General features: G+C 48.2%; 1 protein-coding gene and 1 non-coding gene across 2 annotated transcripts in view; both read right to left on the bottom strand.

Moving 5' to 3' along the window:
• The window catches only part of LOC141938233 (uncharacterized), a 32,386-nt gene that overhangs the window by 8,048 nt on the left and 2,661 nt on the right, over positions 1 to 21,677 (bottom strand). Inside the window, exons 3-9 of the mRNA XM_074856903.1 lie at positions 21,404 to 21,503; positions 16,074 to 16,115; positions 13,937 to 14,082; positions 12,881 to 13,043; positions 6,265 to 6,374; positions 452 to 576; positions 180 to 298 (exon numbers count right to left, since the gene is read on the bottom strand). Coding sequence (XP_074713004.1) covers positions 180 to 298; positions 452 to 576; positions 6,265 to 6,374; positions 12,881 to 13,043; positions 13,937 to 14,082; positions 16,074 to 16,115; positions 21,404 to 21,503 — 805 coding nt within the window. The remainder of the gene's footprint in view (positions 1 to 179; positions 299 to 451; positions 577 to 6,264; positions 6,375 to 12,880; positions 13,044 to 13,936; positions 14,083 to 16,073; positions 16,116 to 21,403; positions 21,504 to 21,677) is intronic.
• Positions 21,219 to 21,303, bottom strand: LOC141938447 (small nucleolar RNA SNORD45). Its single transcript, XR_012627293.1, has one exon. It is a non-coding gene; the product is annotated as a small nucleolar RNA SNORD45 (small nucleolar RNA).

Raw genomic sequence — 21,677 nt, 5'->3', positions numbered from 1 at the left:
ACTGGAGGCTGTGAGGGGAGGCAAGAAGGTCAGCAGCATGGCCACCCAGCCCCGGGGCGGGAGAGGCCATCGTGGTGTCCCCGGCGCTCCTGGAGCCAAGCTCAGCCTAAGTGCCTGCCACCAGGCTTAGCCTGGACACTGGCCCCAGCCCAGGGGCACCCGGGTGCTTTGCCTCTTACCGGTGCCCAGGCCAGCACAGCTGTCACACTCCCAGGAGGTTTCTTCGTTCCTCAGGTCAGAGCAGCGCTGGTGGGTGCCTTTGGCCACACAGGAGCTGCACAGGAGCAGTTGCCAGCGCCTGGGGAAGCCAAGGGGTTGCTGGTTGTTAGGACAAAGTGACTCAAGCAAGGGATTGCCTGGCAGAGCCCTTGTTCTTAGTCCTTCCTCCCTGAGCCCGTGGGGAGACAGAGATCCCACACAGAGCTCTAGATTGGTGCTTTTGGCAACTTACCCCTCTTCCTCGCCCTGCTCCCTGCCTCCTGGACACAGGCACTCGCTGATGTTGCAGCAGCTGTGCCGCCGTGCCTCTGGGACACCGCTCTGAACGTGTGGGCACTCTCCCGTGATGGGTGTCTGCTGGAGAAGGAAGCAGAAAGTGTTGAGTCCTGTGGCAGGTGCGCCCGCCCCAATAAAGACCAAAACTTCTCAACCACTAAAAAAAAAGAGTTAAAACTAGAAGCCACACTTTGGGGGTCAAGCTGCGTGGTGACTGTGGTCACACACACACCCACCGGATTTACAGTAATATTTAGGCACCCCAGATGGGACACTGCTTCTGAATCTCGATGAATCCGTGGGACCACAGGATCTCCACCTGGCACCAAGGGATTCTCAGGGAGAACCTCCGATCCCCAGACCGAAGAGCTCAGTACAAGTCACCTGGTAAGATTAAAGGCATTCTTCTGGGATTTCTGATTGCCTGCCTGTAAGATGTGCTGAAAGCCTCGCGAGGTTAGGCTATAAGGTATGAGGGGTTCGAGTCTCCTCTTGGATAAGTTCTACCAGATGAAAGTTTGGAGGATGTTGGCTTGGGGTTAGAGTCCCACTGAAAGAGCTATAGGGGTTCAAGTGCCCCTACTCCATACGCTTGATATAAAAAGGCCTGAACTATAGTCCTCAAACCAAAGCCTGAACCATAGGCCTCGAACCTAGGAGTTGACTTCTGAGTGAACCTCCCAATCAGCATCATATCAGCATGAAATATGACCAGGGTAGTATCCTCTGAAAACTATAGGTAAAAGAATATTTTTGGACCCTAAGCCAGCTGTTTCCTAGAAGACAGGAACTCCTCGGATATGCCTGAGATCCTGGACGGATCTGGGAAGCACCTGAATGAAGTGAAGCCAATCTACCAGATGTTTTCATGCCCCTTTTTTTATATGATTTGTTTGTTAAACTGTATAAAAGCTGGACCCTCTCACAGCGAAGATGGAGACCTCATCTATGAGTGGACGCACTGTGTAGGACTTCCCAATTCCTGGGAGCGGTTCTCCAATCCTTTGCTGTGACAGGGCTCCCCAGCTGAAGCATGGATCTGGATGATGGTAAAGTATTGGGGCAACTGGTGATGTATCTTTCTTAATCACTATAGCTAACCCTATGTGGTAATGATCAGGTACATTACCTTGCTTATTCTTTATCTGGTACATTACCTTGTTTACTCCTTCTGCTGCTTTAAACTAAAGTAAAATAAGCTTATCTTTTTAACTTGGTGTCTGTGTCCCTTCTGTTGACTCCATCAATTGGCAAAACAAATTTGGCATTGCGGACAGGATTCTAACAAAATGTCACTTTTTAAATCTAAGCATAATGAATCTGCTCTGTCTGAAATTCCCGAATAGGAAAGCACTCCCAATAGTTCACTAGCTCTCGAGTGGGCTAAGGTCGGAGAACTGTGCGAACAGTGGGAAGGACGGCTGAAAGAAGCCAAATGGTTGGATGCATTAAAATACATCCAAAAAATTGCCTATTGAAAAAGGAAAAGAAATTGTGGGTTCAGGAAGACGGAGATGGATTTTGTCAGCAGCACACTGGAAACAGCACCAACTGAAAGAACAACTGTTTTCCCATGGAGTGACAAATGTGTGATTTGCAGAGTCAAATTGTAATGTTACAGTGCCAAAATAAGTTGCTTGCCAATAAGTTCAATACTTATCAGACTGTAGCCAAAAGACCTGCAGTACGGGTTGCACAGTATAAGAAAAGAAAGGGGTGAATGAATTAAGACTGCCCCACAGGCATATAAAAATGTAATCATGATTCTTTTGATTAATGAGACAGGAAATCCCCTTTGTGATGCAATAGAAAAAATACAGCAGCTGAATGACCCTGGAGAGTGGGGCCCCCAAAGGAGTGCAGGGAATCGACATACTCAAGACAGCCCTAAAGGCAGTGAAAACAGGATTTCTCGTAATGAAATGTTTACAGCTTTGTTAAAAGATGGCATGTCTCGTGAAAAAACTGACGGTGTTCCAACTGACAAGCTGTGGCGAATATATAAACAGAGAGGCCTGAGTAAACCCAGCAAGAAAGTGCAGAGTTCTAAAACTAAGGATCCAGGGGTCACTCAGCCTAGGCACCTCTTCTTGAGCCTCAGTGGGATTCCACATCTGTACACAGTGGGCCCTCTGCAGGCAGATCAGTTGTTCTGGGGAGAAGGAGGACTGGGAGCTGTATTCTGATTTATACCCATGGAAAAAGACTAGGGAAATGGTCCAGTGTGATAAACAAGAATGAAGTGACGGCCAAGCTCCAGTGCAATGGATGCGGAAAGACCGGCGACCCCAGGTAGAGCTCCAAATATTTTGGAAAAAACAGTCCTCGCAAAATGTAAAAGCCTTAATTGACACAGGAGCGGAGACCTCCTTAATATATGGGAATCCCAAGAACAACCTGTAATTATTACAGGTTTGGGAGGAAAACAGATGGGAGCTGTACAAACGCAAATAGAAATGAAAACAGGAAACCTCCCCCAACAACTGTATTCAGTCATGATTGTCCCTGTTCCTGAATATATAATAGGAATAGACATTTTGAAGGGACTAACTTTGAATCTCCCAGATGGTCAATATCAGTTTGGGGTGAAAAATTGTATGAGTACTGGAACGATTTTAGTAGGGAAAGTGAAAATGCCTCCTGTACAGATTCCAGCTGCTACTAAACTAGTGACTATGAAGCAATACAGAATTCCGGGAGGGCATGCTGAGATATCACAGACAATTAAGAGATCTATTGGATGCAGGGGTACTGAAATCAATTACCACAGCTTGGAACTATCCGGTATGGCCTGTCAAGTGATGGGTCATGGAGAATGATAGTAGATTTTAGGGAACTGAATAAACACACCCCGCCTCTTATGGCAGCCATACCAGATACTATTACTTTAATAGAAAAGGTTCAGAAGCATCCAGGAACATGGTATGCTGTAATAGATTTGGCTAACATCTCTTTCACTATCCCAATTGCAGAGGAGCACTGGGACCAATTTGCCTTCATGTGGCAGGGATGACAGCATACGTTTATCAGATTGCCTCAGGGATGGTTGCACAGCGGAACCATTTCTCATGGTGGCTGAGCACCTGGATGAGATAAAACTGCATCTTCATATGCAAATAGTTCATTATATAGACGACATTTTGATTCAGGGAAACAATGAGGAGGAAGTGCAACAAATACTCAAACGGATGGTGGACCATATGAGGCAGAAAGGTTGGGAAATTAATCCTAACAAGATTCAATGATCATCCCAAATGGCAAAATTTTTAGGAATTCAATGGCATTGTGGACATCGGGAAATATTACCCAAAGCTTGATGAAAATTTTGGATTTTGCAGTACCACAAAATAAGAATGAGGCACAGAGATTTATTGGACTGTTTGGCTTTTGGCAGCAACATATTCCCAATTTAGGATTGTATAAGATATCTTTGTATAAGATAACCTGATGAATTTGAATGGGGGAATGGACAGCAAGCTGCTTTTGAGTTAGCAAAGGAAGATATTCAAAAGGCTCTAGATTTGTGGCCCATGCAGGATGGAGAAGCGGAGCTGAATGTAAATTATGTAAACATGCCAATTGGAGCCTATGGCAAAAACAGAGAAAGAAAAAGGTTCCCTTGGGTTTCTGGGGACAAAAGTTGCTGGAGGCAGGAAACAATTATGCACCTTTTGATAAACAGATGTTAGCATGTTATCGGGCACTGGTAGAAATGGAACAGCTTACAATAGGGCACGAAGTGGCTCTTCAACCTGAAATTCCTATTACGCAATGGGTTGAAACTTCTCTGAAAACCCACTGAATTGGGCATGCTCAAGAATTGAGTATCATAAAGTGGAAATGGTATATTCAGGATAGAGCCAAGGTAGGAGTTGGCAGGGTAGCTACCCTCCATGAGCGAGTAGCTACTGCCCCCGTGACCGATCAAGGAATAAACCCCGATTTTACAGCCGAAGGGGAATCCCCAGTGCGATGGGGAAAAACTTTAGATCAATTAACGCCCTTTGAAAAAGAACATGCTTGGTTCACTGATGGGTCATCTAAGTATATAAGAGGAAAAAGATTTTGGAAAGTGGTAGCTTACTATCCTCATTCAGAGAAATTTTTAGACACAATGGGAGAAGGGAAAAGCAGCCGATATGCTGAATTATATGCAGTTATATGTCCTTGAAACAAGAAGATCTAGGAGAATGCCATTTATATACTGATTCTGGCTCAGTGGGTAATGGATTAGCTACCTGGCTGCCAACATGGGTAGCCAAAGACTGGAAAATATATTCCAAGGAAGTCTGGAGAAAGGAACTTTGGAAAGATATCTGGCAAATAGTACAAAGGACTAAAGAAACTGTTTCACGTTAATGCTCATAGTAATACGGACACTTCAGAATGACTTTATAACTCTGTTGCAGACAACCAGGCAAAAATTTCTCAAGCTGGACTGAAATTCCCTCAGGAGGAGGATCATGAAGGTTTGGCAAAATGGGCACACCAAAAGTGTGGGCATCTTGGAGAAAAAGCCACTTACAGGTGGGCTCAAGAGCATGGCATAACAATGTCACTTGATATGATCAAAACTGTAATTGCCAAATGCCCCGTGTGCCAACATACTCACAAACACCTGGTGCTAAATATTGTGAAAGAACAATTGGGGAGAGGAAAATAGCCAGGACAAGTTTGGCAAGTAGATCATACTGGACCTCTACCCCAGGACTGAGGGTGTAAATGTATCTGTACTGCTGTAGATATGTATTCTGGATATTTGATGGCCCATCCTTGTAAGAAAGCTACTCATCATAGTACTATCTGTACTACAGACAAAATAACTTTGTACTATGGAATTCCTTTGCAGATTCAAACTGACAACGGGTCTCATTTTCAAAACAAGAAACTGCCCATTCAGCATCATTCTGCCGATCTCTGCACACCAGGGCAGCCTATGACCTTGGAGATGTCTCCAACTTAAGCACAGGGGTGTCCCGCTGCTGGTCCCAGCCTGCCTGCCAGCTCCTCCACACAGGGCAGCAAACTGGTCCTGTCCATTTGAACTCTTTCCACCCACTCCAAAAAACGGAAGCAGCAGGGATTGCCTGGGCAGAGCATAACAGGCGCTGCTCCATCCCAACACCCCTGCGTTAGCAAGCTGTCTGGATTTGCATTTCACATGTGATAGGGAGAGATCTTACAGAAATCTTTCATGAAAGGTTCATTTAGATAGATAACTATGATAATTTTTTAACTTTCATTTAGTTTTAGTTATATAACGGTTGGGCAAGGGTGTTTAAGAAAAAGCATCAAAAGCAATATTGTTTACTTCTTCCTACAAAAAATAATGATCTGGAAAGATACATGCTGAGCTGACAGTTTCTTACAAAGAGAAAACAGTGGTAAGACCAAAAGGATAAAGTTAACTGGTTAGAAGTACTGCTGTTAACTAACATACACCCAGTTGTCTCCTCCTCCACTCCAGGCGATGCCTCTTCTGTCTTCCCTGATTGTATCTCCCATACTTGTTACGAAGAAACAACAAAAAAATAGCAGTTGGCTGATCTGGCACATTCACAATTTTTGTCCTCCAACTACAACGTGTTTTTTTTCTTTTTCCTATCACAGTTCTCATCAGTGTTACCACTGTCTGAGAGCACAGTGTTACCCGAATTGTTTTAACACTCACATTAGTGATACTGTATGCCTTAGCTGCAAGACCTTACACAGCAGTCTATCTCTGCACTAGCAGCACTTGCACTATCCAGGAAAAATTGCTTTGCTTACTTGCAAGAAAAAGAAGACAGAAGACCTTGTGCTTCCAGAAGCAGATGCGTGGACTCCAGGCACTGAAATACTGCCCTCGCTCCTTGAAGAGCTAAAATTATCTTCACTCCCTGGAAAGGAAAAAGGAAGAGTCAAAACATGATAGAAATTAGAACTCAAAGACTGTTTTCAAAATAACAGTGAATCACAAGCATCCTTCCTTTGTCCATCCTGTGTGAACTTTAGAAGTTGTGTGAATTTTCAAACATCTCTGAGGACAAGTGCTGAATTTGTTCCAGATTTTCAACATTTCTTCAGAACTGGCACTTCAACAAGAGTAGAAAAAACATCTGGACACAAACCCCTCAATGCTACAGAAGCTGTGGTAGGACTCAGCTAGGACATTTGTTGTGACAACCTGTTTGCCTTCTCACAGAAACCAATGCGTGAATGAGGCTGCTCACGTGGGTCCTTTGGGACCACCGTGATTAGGAGCACACAGCTGTAACTGTAGGTTTCTCTTGCTTTGAACCACATGAAAATGCTACGTGCTGGGAGGAAAGCTGCTTCCCTTTTGGTTTCTGAGCTGATGTATGCCTTGGCTAACAGGGTAGATGCATGGGTATATGTGCACACATATGCAGGTTTTCATGGGGCCCAGAGGCACAGTAAGGCCGTTCCAACAGCGTTTAAATAATCCAATAATCACACGTGGCTCTCAAGTGCTTCTCGGCGGTTAGGCCATCTACTCAATTACTGACTTCCTATGGATCACAGCTTTTATTTCCCAAGCTCTGGCATATACAAGGAAAACTGCTCTTGTTTTGCTGAGGTTAGCCCTAGGTAGGTGTACTAAGACAATCTTCTTGTCTGGAAAAACCCACCGTAGAGTGAGGATTTTTTTCAGTCTGTCACTCAAACAGCAAGCGTCCCAAGCCATATCCAGGTCTCACGCTGCAGCCACAACTGTGTATGATGACTTTATCTGAGGGGCTGGAAATAAGCTTTCAACATGCTTTGAACAGCTGGTCAGGGGGGAGCATCTCTCACCTGAAAATGTCTGGGCGCCATCCTGTGCACAGACACCCCCAGCCAGCGCTGCAGATGTACCAGGAACCCCATTTTTGCCATCATTCCCATGAGGGGAGATGCTGCTGCAGCTCCTGTCATCCCCAATGGGGCAGATAAACCTTCAGTGCACAATCTCTCTGAAATCCTTCACAGAGCTGATGGTGATGGGCACGTCTTGCACCCCTGAATACCCAGGAGTGGGAAAAGGCCTTGTCAGCCCGTGTCTTCACAGCCTTAAAGAGGATGAGACATCCAGCAACCACTCTGTCTGAAGCTGCAACAGATTTTTCCTGATAAACAAAACTCTCCCTTCTAAGAGACTAAGATACCAAATGCTGTCTTGGTATCACACTCCTCCCAAATCAACTTTTCCAAGTAAGACCTGAACAGGTAAACACATACAGATTTCATACCTCTGGTGTTCGGGTTCCCAAAACACTCCTGCCCTTGCAAGATGCTGGCAGCTTTCCAAAGCCAAGTCCTGGCTGTGACACAGGGAACAGGAGCCCTAGCCGAGGCTCGTCTCAGCTTAAGTAAACCACATCATAATCAGATACTGCTATCAAAAGGATTTTTAGGAAGCAAGGCTTAATAATAGCCTCTCCCTGACCCGCCTGGCTTGGGGCGTAGTGCTGGGAAGGGCTGCCGCTAAGAGTTAGCAGAGCCTGACAATGGAACCACCTCAAGGCTGAGCTTTCTGAGAGAGTGAACTGCAGCTGAGAGCAGGTGCTGTGTCTGTAAATATGACTTAACCTGTCTGGCCCCAATTCTGATAACAGCTACATGCAAGCTTAGCACCCAGCACAGGAGACTACTTATGCTGAAAATTAGGCATGTGGCTATTACAGGATCACCAATCATAAAAATTAAAGGGGTCACTGCTAGTATTGGTTCCAAGTGTGTTAGTTATGCTCAAGCCAGCTCTGCATGTAGCAGAGCTCAACAGCAATGTTACTAGGAGACTTTAAAAAATATTTCCTCCCATTTGGTAAACATCTCTAAGCCAAACAACATGGCATCTATCCATAAAATATCAACTGCAACATATTCTCCTGGGTACATTCCTTACCCAGAGCCACACAATAACCACACATGCACGCCTGGTGTGTGGCACCCCAGTCTGCTCCTGCTCGCCATTACAGATGGTTGGATACCTTGCTGTATGGTCTGATGGCCTCAGTATTCAAATTTTGCTTGCAATTGAGCATTTAAGCTTTATCCTTCCATTAGAACAAAGCTCAGACCTCCTTCCGTGCATTTTGTTGTCCATTTGCTATCTAAATGTTAAGATTACAGCAGGGAAAAAATGAAAAAGTTCCAAGTAATATCTGTGACAGGAACATTGACAGCTGAGCAGCAGAACTGGATTCCCAAAACTCAGGAGGCATACGAGCTTATTAAAATTTAGTCTTTTTTCTGTAAGTCTTTCTTATTTGCAACTTTACCATGTTTCATAACCACCAAGGTATAGAAAACACAGAATTTAACTTACTCATCTTCTTACTGCATAAACATGACCTTTTTATATATATATACATATATATATGTCAGTCTTGATGCTAGGTTTTGCATATAGTCACGCAGTGAAAGAGAGCTGTAAGTAAACCAGTGCTGACAGAGACAGCTTGTCCTAAAAACGTAAAGCACTTAATTTGCTCAGCTTCCTCACCTTCAAAAGCATCCCGTCAGATGGTAAAAAGACTAAAATATGAACATGTATGTTCACCACACCGGTACAGCAACCAGATGAATAAGTGGCACGCTGTCTCTGTAGATGGCTTTATTTAGAGACCCCAGGGGAAGAAAGAGCGCCTGACTGTGTGAAAAGTTCCAGCAAACCCATTAGAAGCAGCTGGAAAAGTAGAGAGAACTCAGTTGTAATGTCCACTTTTTAAAGGACCGGTATTTTTAAGGGATTTATCTTAATGCCTCTTAAAACCTTTAACTCTCAGCTACATCTCCAGTTCCAATCTTCACCAGCATAAGCAGTATATTTCCAGGAATCACTAATACTGCTTCTTTTCTACTTAATATGGGGTTGTCCCTGCAAGATTGTTTTTGTACACCATCTAGGAAAGCAAACCACACTGCTCACATGCACTGACAAATGTAAGAAAAAGAAACTGCAAAGAAGTGATGAAGTCTTGCTTTAGCATTTCAGGCTTTTCTTCAGCTAACACCCCTAAAAATGACCCATTTTGAGGGCAGAGTCTCCCAGTGGGAAACATACTCAATCCACAATGTCAGGCCCACAGCTGGGTTTGGGCTCCAGTCCCTGGCCTTTGACTTATTACTTGTTTACTATGACTATACATGAGACTCTTGCTTCGGACATTTTAGAGAGGTTGGTGTTGGTCTCTTCTCACAGGTGATTAGCAATAGAACAAGAGGCAATGGTTTTAAACTGAAACAGGGGAGGTTTAGACTGGACATTAGGAAAAAATTTTTCACAGAAAGAGTGGTCAGACAGTGGAATAGGCTGCCCAGGGAGGTGGTGGAGTCACCATCCCTGGATGTGTTTAAGGGTCGTTTAGATGAGATGCTGGGGGATATGGTGTAGGGGAGAACTTTGTAGAGTAGGGCTGATGGTTGGACTTGATGATCCCAAGGGTCTTTTCCAACCTGAATGATTCTATGATTCTATATATTTTGCGTCAAACAGTAACTGGGTAAAGGCGAATATAGTCCTGGGATCAAGGAACAGGACTCAGCACTCTCCTCCACACAGACTGCTCTGTTCTTTGGGTGGCAGAAGCTGCTCCCACATGCTCTCCCTCTGCCCATGTCTCATACTCTCCACTACCATGAGGTCTAAAGTCAGTGGAAGAAGTTGAGGATGCTCCACGGGTCGCAGTGGTTCAGGAACTCTTAGAAGAGGTGTGGATTTGAACTCCTTTGGTCTAAGGAGGGCACTGAACTCAGATCTTTCCCCCAAGCTCTAACTGCTCTGCTGCGACACAAAACAAGGGGGTAGCACTAGCACAGGCCATATTTCAAAGGAATGAAACGTGCTGGTTGCCTGCACTCACAGAGAAGGTCTGGCTCCAGTTCAGAGTGAAGCCAAGGCATGCACATGGGCACACCCAGGACTACAAGTAGGTGGCCAAGTCTGGGAGATGGTCACTCCTCTTTGCGTCTCCTGGGAACGGCTGGAGGTGTGTTCCTGCCTGGCACGGTCTCTGCTGTGGATCTTGGATTGCAGTACCCAACTGCCCCCTCTTATTTTTGATGCGCTTCAGTCATCAAGCTCAGAGGTGGGAGCTGTACTCCCAGAATGACGGTGAGAAGCCGAGCACAGCAATGCCTGGCATTGCCAACCCTAAGGGTACCAACAGGCAGCCCCTCCCTATCCCACTGCGCTGCCCAGTGAAGCGATCACTCCCCACTCGTGGGCAGACGTCCACCCGACTGCGTGCCTGTGCTCCCTCATCAGACAGAGCTGTTAATCACGGTTCAGCTGACTGCATGGCACAGTAACAGCTAGTAACTCGGGCAGCTGGCAAAGATGCAGTCAGAGGAGACGTGGATCAAAACTTCCAGTGTGAGTCTCCACCAGATGTTTAAACCTGCTGGGCGAGGAGACTTCCAGCTCAATACCAGACAGAAGACTTTGGGGAATAACTGCAGTGTGGATACTGCTTCCCTGCCTTTAGATCTAAACTTGGTTTTACTCTTTCCCCTCAATTCATACTGCTCGTGGTCTGATCTAAACTAATTCTTTATCTTGATTTTCGCTCATCTAGCTTGCTTACTCTTCTCACTTTGGAAGGTTTGTTATCAAATAGTCAAAATTTAGCTCATGAAGCAGTTTCCTGATCTCATCTAAATACTATCGTTTTGGTAGTAATGGAAACTGCATTAATGCAAATTATAAGCACTGCAGATCTCAAAATAAATACGGAATGTGACTTGTGTATGCTGTGAAACCACAACCAGTCAAGCTCTTCTCTAAACACAGTCACTACAAACTACTGACAGTGGCTGAGAGCCGTCATGTAGATTCTGCATATCGCTATCATCTGAGCTTGCGTGTTTCTTAGCTGTTTTCAATTCATGGATTTGTAGAGCAGCCACAAGCGATTCTGGAACAGACAAAGGGCATTACAAGTATTTGTTTCCTGCTTTATAGACCTGGAGGAGATTCTTCATATAGAAATCAGCCCAACTTAAATATTTTTCTGTGTTTCTATACACAGTTTGAACTGTTCCAACACCACCTTAAAACTGGCTCCTGTCAGTTGTCTCTCCTCAGCCGGAAATGACCCTTGTCAGGGGGAATGCATGTTCACAGAGTAGAAGGGAACAGTCTGGGCGACTTATCTTCCTCTTCAAAAAAAAAGGCTCTTTTGATCAGAGACGGAAAGATGCTACTTTGCTACACCAACCTGATCAGGAACATTGAGACTGGAGGTTCAAAAAATACAGATAGTCATATAACATGATACTCAACTTGCATATGACAGCTTTATAAAAATGGATGTGTAAATCCACCTACAGACTTATCTTACTTAGAACTGATACTTATCTTTTCTAAGGAAGCACGCAGTGCCACCACAGAAGATTTTTCATATACCTGGCACTACTATTTGCTCTGCTTGAAGGGAAATGGATGGCAATATATTTCAAGCGCCTTGGGGAAGCGATGTACACCTTACAGTGGCTGGAGGCTGGATTTATGAAAGGATGCCAGGTCCCCAGCTCCAAAGGGAGAATTTTGGAAGTAGCACTCTCTCTGTCTGCCACCTCACTTGGGCAATCCCTGTCTCAATCAGCAAAGCTTCTCAGCTGTGGGAAACGCTTGTTCCTGGGCATGCCTAGAAGCAGGCCAGCTTTAAAAGCGCTGAACAGCTCGGTGCCTGGCTCCTCTCTAAAGACTGGGGTGAGTGTTTCACACTACGTCAAGGACATCAGGGTCAACACAAAAGCAGCCCAAGGAAAGCTCTCTTCTGCTGTCTGCTTCACTGGAGAAGGAATCCACCTGGGATTTGCAGGGCCAGATTTAGCTTTGAACTGGGAGGAGGCTGCACATCATCTCCCTATCACGCTACCTGGGACACGTGCAGCACCCAGCAGTAAGAATCGGATGAAGAAATGGGCCTCCCAGCCTCTCAGCTTATTGTGGCCCTCTCCAGCTCCTCCGTAAATCCACCCCACTTAGGATGCCTGCCTGTCGTCACTACCCGCTGCTGCATGGTGGGATCCCAACAGGCCTGAATTTCCCACAGCTCCCACCTCCATCAGGAGACCCCCTACCCAACCCCTGCAGACAACACACTCGAGAAAACTAAGCTCTACAATCTAAAGTTTTGGGCAAAGTTGGGCAACATCTATCTAGTTGCTCTTCCAGATGCTGGTTTCCGTTTTATTTTCTTCATTGTGGTTTATTTATTGGAACAGGGACTGGACATGCATTTCTCCCTTCTTCTAGCTACAATTGTAAAGGAATAAAAAAAAGTTTCCTTTTAGCACATAATACTACAGATTGGGACTGTCAAGTCTGTTTAATGGCTATTCTGCTTGCTACATTGCTACATTCACATATGAAAAAGAAAAAAATAACACAAACCTCTCTCAGTGGGGTCATAAGAACAGTCGCTCTCACTAACGATGTGCAAGGATGAGTCAAAAAGCTCAGCCAGAACCTGCTCATTAAATGCCCACGGTGCCGACTGCGCGGAGGGCTCCTCCTGTGCTTGCAGTGGTGATGTCCGCCATCCTTTGCAAGGTTCCTGCCAAGAGAATGCCACCTGTCAAGCATTCAGATTTCAGCTGCCACTTCTCTGATCTGGAAGAATGACTCAGCAAAAACCACAGTGACCGAGGACATCAGTATATGCAGCATCTGGTCCCTCCAGCCTCTACTTCTGCAAAAAGCATTCACAGGAGAAAGTGCTGGAAAGCAGGCTTCAACGTGGGCAGCAGCAAAACCCCCACAGGCTGGAGGGGAACTTCCTCCTTGAGGTACTGGTTTTCTTTTTGGTAAATCTGAAAGGCACGTGTCTTGTGACTGACCAGACTAAGCCTCTCCCGCTGCCTCAGCATGCCCTGATCTCCAGACATGTGGCTTTACTGGGATTGCAAATAAAGATGACAGTTAGCCGTGGGGCAAGCAGAAGGTGGTCCAGGATTTTCTGCCCTTTCCAGCATTCCTATTTTCTACCCTGTTTGTTATAACAAACAGGATCTCCTGTTATATCCTTATAAGGCAAGATTGAAAAACAAATGTGTAAGGTTGAGTTACAATATAGGTTTACCCTCCCAGCTTACTGCTGATGGGGAATTACTCATATCGTCCATTGACTACTTGGAAATCACGAGTGCACTGCGCTGCTACTTAGGTTATAAGGTAGGAGGATGATTTTTTGAATTTCAGAGCCTTCCAAGTATTTGTTTAGGGCATTACCACCATGAACACAGCTAAGCTAACTGCTTGACTTACAACTGTACGAGGTACAGAAAAAGCTTGCTCTCAGGCTTGTCCTTTTGATGAGCCATCTAACAAGGCAAAGTCCCAGAGCACAACTGCTTCAAAGAAATCAGTCTGCTGCCTCGGTTTTGCCCCAGAAACTGCAGATATGGGTTGTTTTGCTACAGGGTTTGTGAGCCTGGCTTTGCGCCATACCTCTCCTCCTTCAGCTTGCCTGGCCATGGTTCCTCCTTCTTCTGCCAGGCTGCAGAGCAAATAGGGTGGTTGCTCTAGGTGCACGTCTGCCTGACACACCATGTCCACCTTTATTCTGTGGTCTCCAGGCTCATCAGAACATAACTCTGGAAAGCAAAGGCAGAAGGAATGACACGTGTTGGGGTCTGCTGAGCTTTAAAAGTCATGACTCTGCCTGTTGATTCAGTAGGACAAACTACATCCCAAGACTGTGCTGCAGAATGACTCCTGTGAAGTAAGATGGCAAAAACCTACACCCCAACTGAAGAGGGACACGGTTGTGACTGCCGACCCTCTGACGCCGTGTGCTCTGCAAGCGCTGCTGCCCTCCTCAGGAAGGACTCCTGGCAGCAAGCGTCACTCAGCAGATGTCAGACATCGCAGCCCAGAGCACTGGGTCTCACCATGAAGAGCATGCACGTTCTTTTCCTCCCCCTGCCATAAGAGCCCTGGAGGTGACAGAACATCTGAAATGTGGGCACTTGGTCTGAATTGTACTTGTCTCCTACAGGAGAGCTAAGAGACCTTGCTCAGAAAAGAAGGGCTAGAGAGAACACAACACAATCTGCATTAGTCGTGTGGTAAGAGAACAAAACTTCCTCCGCAGACCACCTCGTTCTGGGTGAAATGCTGTGCCAACAGAGAAGAGCCTCAGTGCCTCTGGCTCAGCAGGGCCCAGCAGTGGCACCGGTCACAAACCTCAGGCCACATCTGATGAGCATCTGTAAAGACCAAAGAAAGAAGCCCTGGCTTGTGTGCCAGGATGTGCACTGAAACCTGAAGAAAGGTCAATTAACCTCTGGAAAAGGTCACCCTGATTCACTCTGTTTATTCAAAGCGATAAATTCCAAGATGTTATAAGGGCAATGGCTAGAGAACCACTCCCCAAGGGGATGCTCCCAACTGCACCATGAACTGCCTGTTCCACGTGTATGTGGATCGATGGCCTTTGAGTTGGACATAAATTAAGACCTTTACAGCATTCTATCTGTCTGCACACCAGCATGTGTTGTTCTCAGGCTCAGGCACTTTTGCCTCCAGCTGCTCCTGCACTTGCTGCTCGGCCAGGGCTCTCCTGTGGACTTCTCTGTGCCTTGGAGTCTGAGGTCAGCGATGTGGGATACTCTGGGCAGGCAGGAGTTAAAAAAAAACCCATCCCAGATTACCTTCCTTATGCAAGTGGTACTTCTGCCCAAAGGTAAATGAAGATGATCGCCTCTCATCCCACAGACTTGCAGTTCAGGGCCCTGACCCCATGGGGGTGTTTGCTCTCAAGGCTTGTGCTGCACCCAGCAACTCAGGACCTGCCCCACAGGGCACTGCCCCAGCACCCTTCTCGGCTGCTGTGTGGTCCAGAAAAGCCACAGCCGGACACAGGGCACCAGAGTGGAGCACAGAGAACACAGGCTGCCCCTATGTGCTCTCCACCCCGGCACTGGAGATTTCTGCCCCAACTCCTCCAGGGAGAAAGAGGCCTGTGTCTTGATGGCTTCCCACCCCAGAAAGGCTGACCTTCCTCTCCTAGGGCCTCTCCCACCCATACACAATGCCAAGCAGGAGAAATGTAGCCACTGCTTACTTTTGCCTCACACTGAAACAAAGCCTCAATGGTCTCGGCAGATAATGTCACCAGCTAGAAAAGAGAACAAAGGCCAAGTGGGAGAAACTCCTCTGATGGTCCATGCTACAAAGCCCTTGACTCAGCTGGAATGACAAAGACACTTACAGATCCACTGAGGCCCAAGATGTTCACGAGGAGATGAATCGAGGGCAATGTGCTCACTTGCATTTCCTGGGCTCTGCTCCTTTGCCTGCCAAAGGAAGAGCTCTGTATCACTGAACCCAGCTTTGCTCTCTCCCCTGCCAGCCCCTCCAGCACCATTTACATCAGAAGAAGTCCAGGCACAAAAGGAGCAAGTGGTGGCAGCCAGATTGGCTCGATGTTACTTTACCAACACAAGGCTGAGCAACTTGGCCAGCGCTGCCCCAGCAGTGGGGGTACCTCTCCCCCAGCTCTCGAGCTGCCTTTCAGCTGAGCTGGAGCATCCCGCCGACAGCCACACTGGCGCCAGAGGTTTGCTACTGCAGCGGGGCTTACCTGAGGATGGTGTCCAGCCAGAGCTCTTTCCTCTCTTGCGAGCTGCAGAGACAGGAGAACCAGTATCAAACCCTGCTGCCACCAACCAGGGGTTGGGCTGTTTCCACCCTCCGCAGTGGGAAAACCCAGACCTCTGGGGTCAGGTTCGCTTCTCAAGGTGCGATGCAGTTTTCTAGCAGAAGCAGAAGGCATCAGGCTGATGCCTCTGCTTCCCCCCACTCCCGAGGGCCCTTCTCTGCAGCTGTGCTCCAGTCCCAGCAGCTGGAGTACAGGGACAGCAGGGCTGTCCTCCCCAGAGCAGCCGGGGGGGGCGCGGGAGGCAAAGACCAGGACCTCAAGCCACTCTGACACCAGGAGGACCTGGCCAAAAACCAGCTCTCCCCTTGTTCTTGGGTCTTCCCAAAAAGAGGCTCCCACTGCGTCCAGGAGCTTAGGGACTGACAGGGGCTGAGCAGGGGGAGCAGGAAAAAGCACGTCTTTCTGCTCTCCTGGACAGATGGAGACAGAGAAGGTCAAAGCCAAGGAGGCTCTGCTCCTCACTGAGCTGCGTCTCACCAGGAGCCCCTTTTGATCCTGCCTTTGGGATCCCCCTGGGCTGAGGAGCACTGTCGCAGACACGGGGCTTCTCCAGAGCAGGGAGTGACAGCCCAGCTCTGCCAGAACTGCACCTGGGGCTTCCTGGGACCAAACAGGACTGACTGCCTACACACAGACCCCCTCAGCCCACACCTTGCTTCACTCCTTTGACAGTGCACAGCTTGTGCAAGGGCTGTTTCTGGAGGGCAGAGGGCCAGCTCAGAAAATAAGCCGAGCTGCAAAACACTGCACAACCAAAGCAGTACCTCTGCTTCCCCCCCCACCCCATGATGTGAGCCTGAGGAGCCAGCTGGGCTCTGAGGGAGAGCACTGGCCCAGACAGCCCAACATCTGGGTGCACATCACCGCCACTCACCCCAAAGTGACCACGCAGAGGCTGCTGGGCCAGACGAAGACAAGGGTCCTACAGCAGTCCAGGCCCAACGCTGCATCTTCTTGTGCGCACCCGCACACCGCCCTCTCACTGCACAGAACCCACAGCTTGCTGACACGCACCCTGTGCTGCAGCCAGAAGCTGGTGCCACACCTGCAGCCAGGAAGAGCAGGGGCTGATGGTGAGGTTGCCTTCTGGGAGGCAACTATGGCAGACTCGCCCCTGGCTTCCCACCCAGGAGCAGCCCCAGGAGGCCATACCCCACCGAGCAGGTCACCACCCACCAGCGCTGGGACTGCCCTTAGGAAGGGGCTCAGTCCCGCTGACCCCCAGCACTGGGGGACTGCTCCAACGGGGACCTCACCCTGCACCTTCTGCAGGACAGAGCCGGAAAGCTCCCACCAGCACGGTGGGACAGCAACGCTGCTTCCCAAAGGAAAGATACAGGACGGAGTTTCCCCCCTTCCATTTGTCCTCCCTTCCTGGTCCTGTGGCTGCCCAAGGTGCAGCCAGACAAGGGGAGGAGGGTCCCTGCCTGGCCACTAGCTCTCTCCCTTGGCATTATTGGGGTGATTTGGAGTTATATTGCTGTGGCATTGAGGCAAAGCCAGGCACTGGAGCTGAGCACAGTGGGACCCAAGGAAGGGCATGACTGGCTTGAGGCTTTGGAAGGCTTTGCACCGAGCCCTGTCCCCGCCGGACGGGACACTGCTCAAGACAAAGGCATTGCAGCCCTTGTTGTCATGTGTGTCCATGTCCCCCGCCCCGGCCCCCCAAGGTCCATCCTTGTCCCAGAAACTCCGTGCTGCTTTCTGCGAGTCCTGCAGGGACCTGTCCTTCCTGGCTCCCCTGCCAAAGGGGACAGGGGAGTTCCGCCCCCCCCCGCCACTGCCTGCCCCACTGGCACTGACTTGACCCTCGGGGCAGCTCAGTTCCCTTTGGGGTTCACCAGGCTCAGTGGGGCTTTTGCACCTTTGGGTGTTGTTTCCCAGTGCCCCCTGGGCTGCCTCCTGCTCTCACACAGGCATGGTGCAGTTCTGGAGAAATGGCTTTCAGGGGGAAAAAAAAAAAAAGACCAAACATGCCATGAAATCTGTTCTAATGCACAATCATCCCCCACCCCCTGCAACTGCACCAGGGGCCAATCTCATCTCATCCCTGCTGGGGTCTATTGGCACCCTCCCACCCCAGCACCAGCTGTCAGAGCCCTGCGCTTGCTGGGTGGTTTGGCCAGGTGCTCTTCTGCTTTTTCCTCCTCCTTTCTGACATGCCAGGCTGGGGTGGGGGCAGGTCCATCCCCACATCCCACCGCAGCTCCTGGGGCCCCATCCTGATGGTGCTGAACTGCTCCAGGCTCAGGATGGCATTGGTGGGCTTGGGGATGCTGTAGTCAGGGGTGAGCAGCTCCACAGGCAGTGAGAGAGCGCCAATGCCGTGGCAGGGGATGGCCCTGCTGGTGCCACCAGGGTCCCCAGGAACGGGAAGGCTCCTGGGACAGTCCTGGCTGGGCAGGAAGCAAACAAGAAGCATCTCCTCGGGCAGTGCAAGGTTGCCTGCTGGGGCCCCAATGCCTTGGTTGGGGGGGGCGGGGGCAGGCAGCACAGGCACTGGCGGTTCTTTCTCTGTGTAGGCACCATTTTCTGGTGATACACTATTTTAAATGGGTAAAGCACAGCAGAACACACTGTTTACAACCTGCTGAGAATCATTCCCCAGGCATAGCAAGAATGAGAGCAAAGCTTGACTATTTAAGATGCATTTGACTTACAGCACCATTAAACATTCACCACCACCAGACATTTCACTAGACTGAAGGATGACAGCAGTCTACCAGCATCCTTTCTGGATGCTCCTGGGTAGAAATCCTAGAGACTTTCTTTAAGGACAGAAATCCAAAGAGCTACAAAAAGATTTTTAAATTAAGCACAGCAAATAAAAATCAAAGAAACAAAAATCAACAGGTAAATCCCTGAGGCACTAGCGAGGAACAAAAAGTTTCCCGTTAAGTCCACTACCCCTCACAAAACAGAAAAATGACTTAAAAGAGATTTCTGCAAAGAAACTGTGGATGGAAGATAACCCTGATAACTGCAGCACAAGTGACCAACATGGAAATGGCAGCACTGACCCTTCTCTTGCTCCTCCTACGAGCTCCTCACCAGTTACGTGAAGAGGCAAAACCAAGGATGACTGAACAGATCTGAGCAGAAGTTTGCCGCCCCAAATTCAAAACGATCAAGTCTATTTGAAATACGGATTCACATCTGCTATCATGGGTGATGAACCTCGCCCTAAGCACACATTGTGACTTGAGACAGGAGTTAAGGACAGCCTGACATCACCAGCACAAGCAGACATTCAAAACCGAAGCATCCAGAAGACACAGAGAAACCTCTACCATTTTTTCAGTGATATTTCAAGTCCCGCAATACTCAACATGGGACTTCACAAAAGGCCACCAAACTTAATGACAGCAGTCTCTTTGCAGGTTTCTTACTCAAAAGCAAAAAGCCACATACCCTTGGGGAAACCCTTGTCCTCCTGTGTGGCTGATGTCTTCCCATGGCTCTTCCCCAAGGCAGGAGAATTAACCATCTATTTGGAAGTCTACACAAATTCAGAAGGACACTCAGATCTCCAACAGCCATTACCTGTGGGCCAGAAGTCCTCCCACACCCCAGAAGTGCCTGTTCATCATCTGGCGGTCATTCTGTATGAACCTATCTAAAACAGTCCAACCCTCATCAGAAATGAGTTGACCGCAGCAGAAGTTACACTGGCTGACCTGGACAGGTGTATTAGACCAGAAATGGTGGTTACAAGACAAAAACCACAAAATAAACCATCAGAAGAGCAAAAAAAAAAAAAAACCACACCAACTAGAAGACAAATCATACACAAACCAGAGGTCCCTATCCAAACCCTAAAAAGAAAATAACCTAAAATAGGACTCTCCAAAACCCACCCAGAACATAAGCTAAGGCAAGAGATCCCCAAACAACCCAGGAATCCAAGACCAAAAAGCCCATATTTTGTCCCTAAAAATAACACGCTTTAATGCTATCCCACCTACCCTCTGGCATCCTGTAACCCTAACACCCCATAACCCCAGCTCACTGTAAGCCTACACCCCCATAACGCTGGCACCCAATAACACTGGCTTTCCCTAAAACTAGTGTGTGATAACCCTGGAAAACCATTACCCCAACACTGCATAACCCTGGCACCCCAACTATCACGCAGCCCCAAGAACAAAGGCAATCAGCAGCTGCTACACCTGAGCAGACAAGAAGCCCTGTTTCATTGGGTGGGCACACCTGCCCCAGGCACCACCACTGGCGGAGGCCAGTCCGGTGTCACTGCTGAGGTCTGACAGCTGCTGGTGTCCCTGCTCACCCAGCCTGGACACTGGTATTGAGCCTGTTTTTCTCATGACACGGCTCACCTGTGAAAGTACAAATTCCAGGAAACAACAGTACCAGCTGAAGCCTGCTCATTATCACCTTCTCCTGATAAAAACAACCTCCAAAAGACCAACAATCAACAAAAACAAAAGCACACACCACCAGCGATGTGCCTGTCCAAGAATACTGCAAGATACACGTAGTATTGCCAGAAACTTTTGAACTGCTGTGCAAAACAGCGGCCGTTTACAGCACTTTAAGGAGTATGTGAATATGCAAAATGAATCTAAACCTGCCAGGAGATGGCGACTGCAAACCATAAATGGAACGTACAGCCCCAGCAGAAAACAGATCATCGTTGCTCTTCCACCTTAAAAAGCCGATCTGAACCCGTGACTGTTAACTGTTACCCGAGGCAGACATGATCACGACCCTTCAAGCATTCTGGAGGTGCAGGTGGGACTGAACAGGGTGTGGGCGTTTGGAACAGGCTCACCCAGGCGGGCTGGGTACGGTCACCCCCACACCTCTCCACCAGCACTTGCTAACGTTGCTCCACTGGGGTATCCAGAGCTGTAGGCAGGGAATGGGAAAGCATCTCCTCCTAACACCAGTGCTCAGCCAAGAACTCCCCAGCCTCCCCAGCGCTGAAATGGGAGAAAATTCAAACTGTGACCCTTCTCCTCAAGCCGTGTGAGAGTTTGGCACGGCAACTAGATGCCACAGCGTGGAAAAGCTCCAAGGACACAGCCTAAGGAAACTGGAGGGCCCCGGGTCTCAGAGTAATTCTAGAGCTAAAGCTGGGACAGACATCAATTCCAGATCAGATAATACATGCCAGCGCTCATCCCTGACCCGGGAAGGCAACCTCCTCCCGGCCTACCCAAGGGTTTCCAAGCCAGCACACTTTCTTCCCAAAGCAGGACGCTGCCTTATTTCATTGTGATGCCACTCACCCGTTCCTGGAGACGGGACCAGAGGGACATGGCACAAGCCATCAAGCTGCTGTCTGGGAGCACCAGAGCCCTCTGGGGACTGTTCTTCACCATGGTGCCCCTGAGAAAGAAAACAGGAGACAGAAGAGACAGTGAGACATTTCGTCTACAGCGGAGCTAGCTGTAGGTAACAAGTAACACTAAGACTGAGTGCTTTTGCTCTGGGGAAAAGTGCACACCAAAGAAATACCCGCTGAACAGAAATCTCCAGTTAAACAGGAAAAAAAAAAGCAGA

Source organism: Strix uralensis, chromosome Z (genome assembly GCF_047716275.1).
Source record: "Strix uralensis isolate ZFMK-TIS-50842 chromosome Z, bStrUra1, whole genome shotgun sequence".
In the NCBI taxonomy this organism is placed as follows: Eukaryota; Metazoa; Chordata; class Aves; order Strigiformes; family Strigidae; genus Strix; species Strix uralensis.
The sequence above is the reverse complement of the archived record's forward strand: the minus strand, read 5'-3'. Positions and strand labels throughout refer to the sequence as shown.